Raw genomic sequence first — 14,440 nt, 5'->3', positions numbered from 1 at the left:
AGAAAAATAGAACAGGAAAAAACGAAAAAACAAGCACCCCACCAGAGAAGATAGCGTTCTGAAAAAAGAGATCTCTGCTGTCTGTACCTGTCGAAGATCATGAAAGATGACGGGGGCGGGGGTAGAGAGATGAGAATGTGTGTGTACTTCTTCATAATCTTCACTGATTCGACCGTGTATTTGGCAGTGTTCAGACCGTCTCGTGGATAGTGGGAGGGGCTTAAATTGAAGCCACTCGATCTGATTGGTTGGGGTTAGGGTTTTTGTTTAATTTTTTCTCTTTTCATTTAAAATTTTTAGCATTACTATTAGTTCTTGAGGTTTTTAAACGAAAGAACCGATGAAGATGATGGCGAGTTACTCTTACTACAATTACGACTAATTACTACAACAATATAAGGTGAATAAATATTATTGTAATAATTGTGATAGCGAAGATTACTTATTTTGGTTTCCAGGATTTCGCGGATCGGCATGGTGGGGAAACATTTTATACCTGGCCACTGAAGATGGAAATCTGTTGACCGCCATATTCACTGATTTTACCCTAAAATTAGGGAATTTAAAAAAATATTATGAACAAATAATACATAGCTGTTATAACAACCATTTATTGTTACCGCCATATTTAGTTATCCCTATTGTAGATTTATATTATTACTACCGTTATTATTATTATCATTATTATACCCATCATCATCAAATTATTAAAAACCAAAAATAAAAATTATAACCTAAAAAATTGTTTACTGAAAAATGTTCATCGATCGATATTTATTAATGTGCAACATGTGTTCAGATTACTGTCAAAACGATTTTATATATATATATATCTATTTATCTCTCCCTCTATATATATATATAATATATATATATATATGAAATATTATGAACAAATAATACATAGCTGTTATAACAACCATTTATTGTTACCGCCATATTTAGTTATCGCTATTGTATATATGCATATATGTGATGAAATTGAAGATTGTTATTCATTTTATGAATAGCATTCATTGCTTTCATCATTTCATTGATTGTCAATATCAGCAACAGCAGCATGCTAGCAATGCGTAATTATCTTTACCATCCTCATATCCATCATCGTCCTCGTCACTACAACATCATCACATCACCAGCAATCATCAGCAATAACCCTAACCTTTTCAGGATATCATCGTCTTCGCCGCCCCACCCATAATATTCATTAGAGAATCCATTGAATTTTAGAAATTGGTCCTTTCTGAAAGCTGTTGCACCGCCAAATAAACCTTTGTAAGGCAATCTGAGTTGAGAATTCGGATGAAGTGTGATGAAATTGTGATGATTAAACGATGAGCAAGTTATTAAATGATGATTAAAATGATGTTATTTGTGGTTAAATCGTCAAAATGATTGTGAAAATGATGAAAAAGTGAAGAAATATGATGACGGAAATGGTGGAAAAAGATGAAATGTCGGAAAATTCTGACGAAATTGTGAAATTGATGATGCAAAAAAGCAAACATCACCATTTTTAACCAAACAACAGCCAAATACCAAGAAAAACGGACAAACAAACGAAGCCCAGACTAACTGAAAATGGAATGTAGCCAAGAAAGCACCGACATGCCTAGGAATGTCTAGGCAGACATAGAAGTTGGAATATTCAAGAGGAGCCATGTCAACATCGTGGAAGATGAAGCAGTCGAAGTCGTCGTAGAGCTTCATCACTTCGATGAAGCCAGCGTTCATTATGGCTGCCTTGTTGAAGATATCTGGTAGATTCTGTGGTTGGTTGAATGATTGATTGATTGGTTGGTTCGTTGATTAGTTGGTTGGTGCCCACATCTTCAATAACATCAACTACATCAACGTCTATAATAACATCAGCAGCAACAACAACACAGCAACAATTACAACAACATCCGTAACAACACCGAAACCAGCAGAAACAACCGTCACCTGTTCAACAACAAAAATGTTGTAGGCAAGGTTCTGGGTCTTGAGTAAATCGTGAAGTAAATTTACGATAATCTGTGTTAAAAAAGAATGAATAAATGAACGAATAAACAAGATAATGATGAATGAATGAATGAAGGAGATCTAAAAAGTTGATATGTAGACAAATAAAATAGATTTACGAATCAAAATAAATAGCTAAGCGTTGGTTTTTTTTATTGAATAACATTTCATTGCATTGCATTCAACTATCATTCTTTCACTTGCACATTCAGCAATTTATTTTCTTCATTCATTCATTTATTTATTCTTTCAATCAATCAATCACGTCTACTAGCCAACAAACCAAACAACTGAATAAACTATGCGTATATTTGCATATTGTTTAAAAATCTGTTTCACTTTTAGACATTTACACTAATTCCTAATTCACTAAATCGGCCAACCTTAAGGTGGGTTTTCCTATCTCTGTAGGGAATGATGATGGCGGTTTTGTGTCTGGCATTACAGTTGGCTGGCTGCCTACTGCCATCTACACACAGGTTGTAACTATCATCATCAATATCGTCGCTATCATCATCATTACCATCATCATCGTCATCATAATTTTCGTTCGTTTCCTTTTTGTGGTTTTTCAAGTAGAAGTCGATTTTTTCGGAATTGTTGTTCCATTTCGTTAGGACATCGTCTGTTTAGCGTTGATAAACAATAAAAATACAACAAAAACAACATCAACAACAATAACAACAACAATAAACGTGTAACAGATACACAAACAATTACATCACACAGTCATAATTATCTCAAATTTCATCCAAAAAGAAGGTAAAAAATCCGCCAAACCAGTCACACAATTGCATAGAGGCAGTTTATCATTTCCGTATCTATCATCATACTTCCATCCTGCTGAGTCATTCCTTAACAATATCCTCTCATCGTGAAGTATTTTGAAATTACTATCGTTAGTAGTGTTGGTTTCCCTATTGTTTGAAGGATTCTGTATGCTTCTAAATTTAAGGTGTCTATATTTTCTGGTTCTGGTAGTGATGCCTCCTGCTGAGTTGCAGGACGAAATTTTTCTATTTTTACCGACTGAGAATCTATGCTGGCAGTAATCTTCGTACCTGTGAATGGAGATACATCTCGTGTGAGAGATTCCAATGAGAAACGAACAAGTGTTGCAATGATTTCAATCAGTTAAACTACAAATAAGTTTTCGTCAGGTTTAAATTAAATATTTAATTATATATATATATATATATATATATATATATATTAAATTAAATAGATTTAACTACTTAAAAATGGTTTTTGATAACGTTTTACAGTCAGACATTTGACACGAAATACAGAATAAAAATATATAAACGAGTAAATGACTTTAGCCAGACCTTTTGAGAAAGGACTCTTTACTTTCCAGGTAGTCAAGCAGGCAGGTACCATTATTGAAGGTACTGCAGAATTGTGGTAAATTAGTCTCCCAATCGAAATTCCTTATAATCAATCTTACCAAATAATATGTCTCCAGGAGAAGAAGGATGAACAGAAAGACTTGCATAGCTTTGTTGTTTAAAAGCTTAAAACAGTTCATGTTATATTTTAATATTGATACAATCTACACACACACACACACACACACACATATGTATATATCTATATTATATATATAAATAAATATTCAACTTTGTCATTAACGTTAATACTTTTTATTGCTAATAATCATTAACGATCAATTTTTATATGAAAAATCGCTCATATATGTATATCTATCTATCTATCTATCTATATATATATATATATATATATATATATATATATATATATATATATATAGGATATAAATGTGAATGATGTCTCTACATAAGTTGCGTGTATAATAGACGAAGCAGTAGTTGTTGTAGTAGTAATGTTGTCATCGTCGTCTTCTTCTTCTTCATCGTTATCGTCATCATCTTCTTTCGTTTCTTTGCCATCATCATCATCAACAACATCATCATCATCATCATCACTACCACCACCAGCACTTCATTCTGAAATCATGAAGAGATAATTAGATAATAACTTTGAATAATTAATACAATTAAAAATAAGAAAAATAAGAAAACAACAACAACAACAATAATAATAATAATGACAATAATAATAAGCTGTACAGTAGATGAATGAGACAATGATAGCTCAAAAAAAAATTCTTGTTTACATGAAATCACAATTTACCTATTATAGATGAAGTGATTATGTATACATATATATATATATATATATATATATATATATATATATATATATATATGTATATATTCAATAAATTCTACCGAATGTTTAGCGCCAAACATTTGGTAGAATTTATAGAATATTGTAAAAATTGTGGTCTATTACCAACATATATATATTTCAAAATTGTCAGCGAAATTACTGTGAATATAAAATAAATAAATCCTTTTTAAATGATAAAAACAGTGGTGCAATTAAGACACACCATGAAGCAATTATTTATAACTAATATTAAATAAATAAATAAATATATAAATATATATATATATATATATATATATATATAACATAATTTATATATTGAGAGAGTTATTACATAAATAATATAATTATATTTGTATAATTTCTATAATTATTAAACTATTGAAACCTCATTTATACAGTTGAATTATTGCTAATCTAAACTTATAATTGATATATTAAACTTATAATTGATAAGGGTTTTGGTTTTTCCATTTTAATTTATTATATCATTGTGTGTGCATGGTGTGTGTGTGGTGTGTGTGTGTGGTGTGTGTACTGTAACATTGTGCTGTACAAGTACTTGTACTCAAATTAAATTTCTACAAGTTTTTACTTTATAGTTACACATTGCATATTTTTTATTAAAGATACAAATTAATTAAATTATTATTATAAAAAAGAAACATAAAAAATTTAAAATTAAATTAATTAAAGCTAAGATTCTTAAATCTTAATAATTTAGAATTGAGATTTTAAAAAAGTAAACAAAATGAGGCATTGGGTTTAATTCAGATCTTTGAAAAACTTCGCGATAATTAAAAAAAAATAATCACTAACGCTAATTTAATGACATAATTCGTCGCATGTTTCTCAATTTTAAAAATCAATATTACGGTATTATTAAAATTAACTTTTAACATTCAATTTAAAAGTAAATTTTTGTAAATAACACTAAAATTTTCAAGATATTTTTATTACACTTAGAAAGTAATACCTTTATAAAAATAAAGTTAAAGATGGGGATGTAGCTCAGCGGTAGAGCGTTCGCTTTGCATGCGAAAGGCCCCGGGTTCGAGACCCGGCATCTCCAGGTTTGTTTTTACATTTTATTGTTTTTTTAATTAATTTTGTCGATTTTTTTATTTCTTGCATTCCTTACAATCTCGCTTCATTTGTTTAAAAAGTTATGAAAAATGGGAGAGTCCATTTTTTAAAAATTTAAATCCTCGGTAAAAAACAATCAATCTTCGTTTAGTTTAGTGTTCCTCCGAGGTAGGACGTTGTTTTCTTTGCCATCAATTTTTTTTCGCCAAATTAGACGATCAGTTGTATCCATTTCATTTAAATTTAGAGCGTTGATGTCTTGCTCGATTGTTTGCGACAAGGACTTCTTTGGACGGCCTTTGGGTACTTCAACATCTGCAAGAGAAGTTATGGCACCGTTCCCACTTCGTTTGACATGACCAAACCACATATATATACATATATAGTCATGAATAGTTATTGATTATATGCAGTTATATAACACTATATAATAATATATAATCCTATACAACTCTATATAACTATATATACATATAAACAACGGTATATATCATTATATCACTATATATAATCAATAACTCAACATAACTATATATAAATCTATATAACCGTATATAACACTATTTAATAATATATAATCCTTGGTGAAAACAAACACGAGAATTAATATTCAAAACGTTGAAAATGTTGAAAAAGCGTGCAAATTATGCGGAAGAGGCGAGGTTCAACATATTGAAACCTTCCGGATGAACATTTTGGAAACGCTGACCTAGAGAAGGCAAGCACGTTTTCAAAGTCCCTCAAGCCAAGGTACATCTGCCGGCAGGCTGGTAGGTTTGTAGTGCCACCTAGCTTACAGACAAGTGCACTTCGTTCGATTTCGTTGTTTCAAAAGTTGGAAGAACAACAAACACTCTTTTAAAACTTTAATTCGCAATAAAAAGCACGAAAATTATTATTACAGATTGTCTATTTAGTAATCTTCTGTAACGTTCATTCAACGTTTGTAAGAAAATTTAATAAAAGTTTATATCGATAAAAACTAAAAGTAAAACCTATACAATCACTATCTTGAAACACCAGCCAGCAATCGTGATGACTACATAATGTATATACATAATATATATATACATATTGTATAAAACACGAAACTACTAAAAAATCTTTAAAGTTATAAGAAAAGTTGAAAGGCACATCTAAGTTTTTTGAAAAACAATATAGGTGTTATAACACAATACATGTATATACGTATTATACAATACATGTATGGTCATCATGTGGAAAATAGATAAAAAACATAATTAAATCTTAGTTAATATCATGGTTGTATTGATCAAGGATTCACATAATCTTCTGGTTCCGTCCGATAAACATTACATTGATTGTACACACACACACACAACACACACACACATTTAATACATACATCTACAATAAACATACATAATCTATACTACGAATATGTATGTGAAATCTACGGTTATATTTAGCTAATAACAGCTCACCATGACGAAGTAATATAACGTTTATGCTATTTAGTAGAAGCAGGAAGATTAGGGAAGGACCAATACAATTAGCCAGTCAGTAAGTGGATTGGATATATTTAAAGCTTAGTAGAGAGTAGAGAAGTAAATTTATAAGACAGTAGCGACGAAATATTGTAGGACTCCACAAAGAATGAATGTCAGATGAACAAACGCGAAAGTCTTCAAAGTCTTTGAATAGAGAAGTTCATAGAGAGGTGGGGCCCAAAATTAGGGATGTGCAAATACAATTGTTTTTAATAAATATCTTAATCAGGAAATATAAAGAACACATCACTAAACGGATAAAAGATTGAAAAAAAACACAATCATTGCATATTAATCTTTAAAAAGGCACTTAATGTATATTTGTATCTATGTATAGGTATTTGTATACATAGATAAATTATACATTTAATATAATTAGTTTCATATTACTTGATACAGGAAAGGGCATATTTGATATATACATATTTATATATATACTTATATATATATATATACATATGTTGTAAAAATTCATAAGCAAAGTTAAATACTAAATTTGCTGGAAAAGGCAATAATCATACAGCCATATATAAAAGTACATAGATATATATATATATATATATATATATATAATATATATATATATACACAACTATACTACAGTTACTAATACAATAGAAATGTAAAAATCAATGCTTGGAAAAATCGTCTTTGAGTCTTTGATGAGTCTTAAAAAAGCTCTGATGTCAATATTTTAAGCCTTTGTTGTGTAAAATTATACAAACGAACAAACAAACGAACGAACGAACAAACATACACACACACACACACACACACACACACACACACACACACACACACACACATGCATACATACATGTTTTACATTATATACTAAGTATTAAGTAAAATCATCATTAAAAAGCTTGTAGAGAATGGTCTGTTCAAACTAAAACAATTTAAAATAACACAAACACATAAAGATATATATATATATATTTAGATACGTATCCATACGTGCATACATACATACAAACAAACATACATACATACAAACAAACATACAGACAGACATGTACGATTTCATAATCATGACAAGAGAATTCAACAATATTTAATTGTACTCCCATTAGAAGCTATCTCTCCCTTGCACCTGTGCCATTATTTTTTGATTTCAGTTAAGGCATATTAAAGAAGCTTATTAGCTAAATAAATGAATTGTAAAAAAAAATTTTTTAAATAGACATTTAAATCTAATTATAGTAAAAATAAATATTATCATTAAAAAATATTTCTAATAACTATACCTTGAATAATTCATTAAAGTAAATATATAAATAAATCCGCTTTTATTTAAATATTGGATAGAAATATAAAACTTGAGAATGAGGAAATATAAGTTTAAAAAATTTATGTATAAAAGTCTAAATATTAATACTCTAAACTTTGAACCTCCTTGCTCTGATATGACGACGTTCTCATTTCAAAATGAGAACTTTCCTGATTAATTCATCATTAATATTGACAGGCATAATTTTGTGAAGGAGCTAAACTTCATGATAAAAGTAAACCTTATTTAGTAGGGGTTTAATCAAATTATTATAGACCCAAAAGTCGTAAAGATAAATATTTTGGACCCCCACACTAACTCTAAATTCATTAATTAACCAATAAAAGTATCATTAAATAAAAATAATCAAAGCAGTGGAACTCAATAAGTCAATCCAGGCTAAAATACAATAGGAATTAAAAAAAGTAACAGAACGAAAATAAAGTCGGTTTATTCAATCCGATACAATTAATAACTGCAAATGATAAGAAGAAAATATTAACTAAAAAGAAGTAATTAAAAAATATTTAAAAATTAAGAAAAACTTTATACATACATAAACAAACTATTATATATATATATATATATATATGTATATATGTATATAAATATATATATATATGTATATATATATATATATAAATATATATATATAAATAAAATATATTTATATACACACACATGTGGTTTTATGCCCTTCAAATTATGCGAAAAACTCGTTATGTGCCTGTGGTGCCTTGGTGTATTCGATGTTTTTGGATTTCTTCTTGAGATTCTCGTCCAGAGCGTAGCTGCCCTCGTCCTTTTTACGGAGTCGATAGACAATGAACATGACGACGAGGACAAAGATGAGCATGCTTAGAATGACTCCGCCTATTATCACTATTCAGGTTAGGGAAGGTGTGTTCGTAATATTAATTTATTATTAATTTATTACGTAATTTATTACTTAACTTTTTGTATAAATCAACAACCATTGTTAGCATATATGCAATACACCCACACATATACATCATCATTGTCGTCATCCTCCTAATTAGTCTTTACAAGGTCTGCACAAAATCTATATAAAAAAAAATCACCTACTACTACTTGTTGGTAGTGCTAACACAAAGCATGAAATAAAAATCAATCAATCAAATAAAAATATACATAAAAATGTAATTAGTGTATAAAATAACAAAGGTCAACTACCAGAAGAAGCACCAGTATGTAGATAATAAATAATTATGCTAATTATATCCATTTCTAAGAAACACACAAACAAACAGAAGCACGTACACAAACATCCCGAATGATAAAATTATAGCCAGAATAACATTAATTAAAATCAAATTACAATAGATTTGAAAACAAAAATTGAGATGATCAAGTGATCTAATGACAACCAGAACATTTTAAAAATGTTAAAAACTGAAAAATTATGTAAACAAAACAAATCATTCAGAGTGAACTTTCAGTTCATTCATTCTATTGCGCATAGTACAGCCCACTAATTCCTCATAGATTCATGTTTACAAAAAGAATAACAACAACAACAACAACAAACTAACAGGCTAGAATGACTGGCGAATTAAATATTGAACTTCCATCAGCATCATCCTCCAAGCCCTTGATTCCACTATACAGGTGATTGTCTTGTTCTTCTTGCTCACCTAATTTGGAGTTGATTAGTGAATTAGTGAGAGAGAGAGAGAAAAAGAGAGAAAAAACAGAGATACAGAGAGAGAGAGAGAGAGAGAGAGAGAATATGAAAGAAAAAAAGGGAGAGAAAGATAGAAAAGTAAAAGAACTAAACATAAAAAGAAAATACATAAAAAGAAAAAAATTTTTCTAATAAGGATTGAGAAATTCCTCAAACATCAAGCAAGTGCAAATGACGGATGAAAATCATCATTGACAGTCATGTGATTCAATTAAAGATGACGAAGAAGATGAGGATGAAGAAAATGAGGATGAAGAAAATGAGGATGAAAAGGATGATGATGGAGAAGAAGAAGACGATAATTTTAACGATGATGACCAAGATGGTGATGTTGAAAAGCCAAACAGTCAGAGGGGACGTGCAACAACTATCCATCCACTGTTAATCGACAATCACCAACGTAGAAACATTCCATTTAATGAACGTGAAAAAAATTAAACAACAAGAAAATTAAGAATTGGGCACACTTACTTTTTTCATCATCATTATTCTTATTATTTTGACTATGTGTAACTTTCTTATCACCAATATCTCCAGTATCTCCCTTCAAAACATCATCACGATCGTCGTCGTCGTCATCTTCATCATCATCTTCTTCTTCTTCCTCAAAATCACCATCTTCATTTTTGTCAATGTCATTTCGTGAGGTGGGGTCTGTTTGGTCTGGGCTGTTGGGGTCCAAATCTGAATTTTCGTTCAGCAATGAATGAATAAATGATTGCATCATTAATCATAATGATTACATCAACCAGTGAAAGAAATTTTATTATTTGAGTTTTAATCCTTGAAAAAAGCTCTTAAATTATTTAATTATTTGAACCTTTAGTTAATAGATGAATTGTGAGGAATGAATGAAAAAATGAATAAATTGGTGAATGAATTGATGACTGAATGATTCAACAGATGAATTATAATTGGAATATCAACAAAAGTGCTTGCCTACCTCCACTGGCATCTTCATCATCATCATCTCCACCTTCATCATCATCATCCCCATCGTATTCGTCATCTTCTTCGCCATCATTACTAATAAAACTATTGAAATCAGGACCAATGTTGTCCACATTATTATTATTCATAATACTATTGTTATTGTTATTAAAGGCATTACTACGGTGATCATCATCATCATCTACTGGGAGATGATTGTTATTGTCGTTATTGGCAGGGTGATTCTTAGGGGCCTGTCCGTCTTCCACATCATCATAGTCGCCACCTTCCTGATCGTCATCGTATTGATCATCTTCATCTTCGTCATCACCATCAAAATTATAATCACCAGAATACTGCAAAATTTATTTTTATTAAAACATTTTTAATTTATGATAAAATAAACTTTATTTTTATTAATTTTATAAATAAAAAATATTTCACCCCTAAATAATCTTGAAATAATCAGTACCGACAGCCAAAACAAAACAGTAAAATTTATGAAAATGAGGATTTATCTAGCGAACGATTTTAAAATGGCCCCAATAAAAAAAATGTACACTAACTGGGCTGTCATCATCATTCTTATTGTTGTTGTTCAAATCCTGATCTTCCCCGCTAGAGACATTTAACAGCAGAACAAACGCGATCAAAACTAAATACAAAACTTTCATTTTTTTCTAAATTATTATTTAACAAATTTATCAATTAAAACGATGTTATTATGTAAAATTTCAACGCAATGAAAAAAATTTTCACTAAATCTTATCTAAATCAATTTTTCACCATTTGTACGGCGGAACTTGTGATCAAGTTTAAATACCAATGCGCTTCATTAGTATATATAACAGTTCGGAGAATTTATTATTCAACAATACTAAGTGTTAACCTTTGTTCTCATCAACCCGTCACTCAATTAATTAAAGTATTCTAATTTTTCCTTCTTTTTCGTTCTTTTTTTTACAAGTTTGCATCTACTACGTTGTATTCCGTAAATAACTATGTAATGAATAGCGTAGAGCTGAATAATAGATGATTGACAATTGTTAAAAGAATAAAAGAACCTATGGATTGTTATTATTAAAAGACGGTTTATTTATTTTCACATACTTAAATATACCTTACTCATCCATAGCTATAAGAAATTAAGAAATACACATACACTGCGTTACACACTGGCACACACACGCACACACACACATACACAGACACACACATACACAGACACACACATACACATACACATACACACACACTTATGCATATAAGACACACACCTACCTATGTATATAAGAAATATGCCTATATGTAAATATAAGAGTTTCAAATTTAATTTGAAGTTTGTAGCTACATATATATAAACAGATATAAAACCATACAGACTAGTATTTAGCATATACGTATATATATATTAATAAAGATCACAGCGTTTCTTACAGTGCTCAATCTATATGATAGTTCTTCGATTCTTCGAATAATTCTCCGATCTACCAAGCTTAACTTGTTAATTCTATTAACAAAATTCCTATTTACAGAAGATGTCATTATCTACATGTATGCATATAGTACTATTTCGACTACCTAGTCTCGTCAGAGCAACATTATAATAAATTTTACATTTTTAAAGTTTTTAAAATTTCAAAATTTTTAAAGTTTTAAAACTACTAAATTATATATCCTATATATATCCTTTTTACAAAGAATTTAAAATTAACACTTTTACAATTTATAATTTAAATATTTTATAATTTTTCTTGGGCCCCTGCCTCCCCCCAAATGACGCCTCTGTATGAGATCAGTCAATCAATCAATCAATCAATCAACCAACCAACCATTCATTCGATCAACTAATCAACCAACCAATCAATGAATCATATTTGAAAAATATTTGCAAGGCTTGTTCAAACTCGAACAAACAATTAAATGTACAGATCTACAAACAATTTCGAGATTTTAGTAAAGAAAGAAAAACACAATAGTTGCTTTTATTAAATCAAGAAATATCCAAAAATTATATAACCAAATTAAAAAATCTAGAAATCAGTCAACATTTAATAAATAATTAAATAAATAGACATTATTAAAAAGATTGTTCAAAAAGGTAAAATTTAAGGCGACGACGAGAATGAAATGTAGTTTGTTTTGTTGGTGTGGGGCTGTGAAGCGAAAACAAACACATCACAAAAAACCAGTAAAAAGTCGCAAGAATAGTAGTCAGTCACCTACCTACAATTAAATTACTCTCAGGGCCCTAGCTTACTTATAATCATTAACTCAACTCACTTACCTACAAATTTGTATTTCTCGTTTTAGATGTTTCAAGTATTTTATTTAACATATTTTAGCGTTTTTATTTTACTTGAAGCTTTTTAACTAATGTTAAGCCCTAGCCTACCTACAATTGTTTAACTCATCTCAGTCCCTAACTTACCTATGAATTAAATTAAAGTCCGGTTCACGGTAAAGAAAATAGAAAGTTGAGGAGAAACATTACAACAACGACACCGAATGAATGGATGTTGTGTATGTATGTGTTGTATTGATGTGTGTGTGTATGTAAATGTGCGGGCGCGCACTCTCCAGAAACTTCACTCACTACCGACGAACCTCCATTGCACCGACCATCATCTGACACGCATCGATGGAATGAATTTGACCGGATACTGAAAAATAAATTGAAAAAAAAAATAATCCACTAAAATTAAAAACAAGCAATTGGAAAAAATAGGCAACTTATCTTTTTGAGATAACACTCAATCTTTGTTCAAATTCGAATACTTTCAAAGGTACAATGAGACAAAAACAAATTTACCTTTAACATTATCTTTGATTTGTCATCGGAACGATCATCATGAGACCACCATCTGAAACGTGCTGACGCCCACCACAGCCCACCTCTCATCATTCTGTAGACAAGTTTTTATTAATTACCGAAGTAGTAAATCAAGAAACAAAGGAACGAACAAATAAATGATTAACTGGATGATTGAACGATTGGTTGAATGAATAAATTAATTAATTAATCAACCAATGATTTAATGAATGAATAGAATGAATCAATGAATAAATTAATTGAGGAATAATTTGAAAGATAGTGATAAAATAAATGAATGAATGAGAAAAATAAAAAAAGAAACTAAATTATACTTCAAAAACTGTCGTTACTGTTATCTTCGAATTGTCATCGGAACGATCATCATGAGACCTCCAACTGAAACGTGCTGATGCCCACCACAGCCCACCTCTCATCAATCTGTAGAGATTTTTTATTAGCGTATTAGTAAATCAAGGAACAAAGGAACGATCGAATAAATGATAACTGAATGATTGAATAATTGGTTAAATGAATAAGTGAATGAATTAATTAATTAATAAATCAATGATTCAATTAATGAATAGAATGAATTAACGAATCAATTAATAGATGAATAATTTAAAAGGTTGAGGGATAAAATGAACGAATGAGAAAAATAAAAAACGAAACTAAACCTTACTTCAAAAATCGTCGTTACTGCACTTTCCATTGCACCGACCACCACCATCTGATCCGCACACAAAATGCCATCCGAACTTCAGTGTGTCAGTCGAACAGCCAACGAGCTGATTCTTCCTACACCACCATCATCATACGTAAATAATCATGAGACCACCATCTGAAACGTGCTGACTCCCACCACTGCCCACCTCTCATCATTCTGTAGACAATTTTTTTATTAGCGTAGTAGTAAATGAATGTTAGAA

At 30.0% G+C, this 14,440-nt stretch overlaps 2 protein-coding genes across 2 annotated transcripts; both read right to left on the bottom strand.

Annotated features, from left to right (window-relative positions):
- Positions 1-122: 122 nt before the first annotated feature.
- On the bottom strand, positions 123-2,471 carry HELRODRAFT_122556 (hypothetical protein; the record flags this gene model as incomplete). The annotated part of the gene is made up of 6 exons (XM_009018810.1): positions 123-219; positions 443-547; positions 1,157-1,285; positions 1,577-1,767; positions 1,939-2,016; positions 2,388-2,471. Coding segments are annotated over 6 exons (684 nt in total), but the record flags the coding sequence as incomplete, so codon positions are not given.
- A 6,296-nt stretch (positions 2,472-8,767) lies between these two features.
- On the bottom strand, positions 8,768-11,373 carry HELRODRAFT_172144 (hypothetical protein; the record flags this gene model as incomplete). The annotated part of the gene is made up of 5 exons (XM_009018809.1): positions 8,768-8,946; positions 9,618-9,719; positions 10,241-10,453; positions 10,713-11,055; positions 11,266-11,373. The coding sequence occupies 5 exons, from the start codon at positions 11,371-11,373 to the stop codon at positions 8,768-8,770; spliced, it is 945 nt and encodes a 314-aa protein (XP_009017057.1).
- Between the last annotated feature and the right edge of the window lie 3,067 nt (positions 11,374-14,440).

Source organism: Helobdella robusta (genome assembly GCF_000326865.2).
Source record: "Helobdella robusta unplaced genomic scaffold HELROscaffold_22, whole genome shotgun sequence".
Classification (NCBI taxonomy): domain Eukaryota; kingdom Metazoa; phylum Annelida; class Clitellata; order Rhynchobdellida; family Glossiphoniidae; genus Helobdella; species Helobdella robusta.
This window is presented reverse-complemented; position numbering and strand designations above follow the sequence as displayed.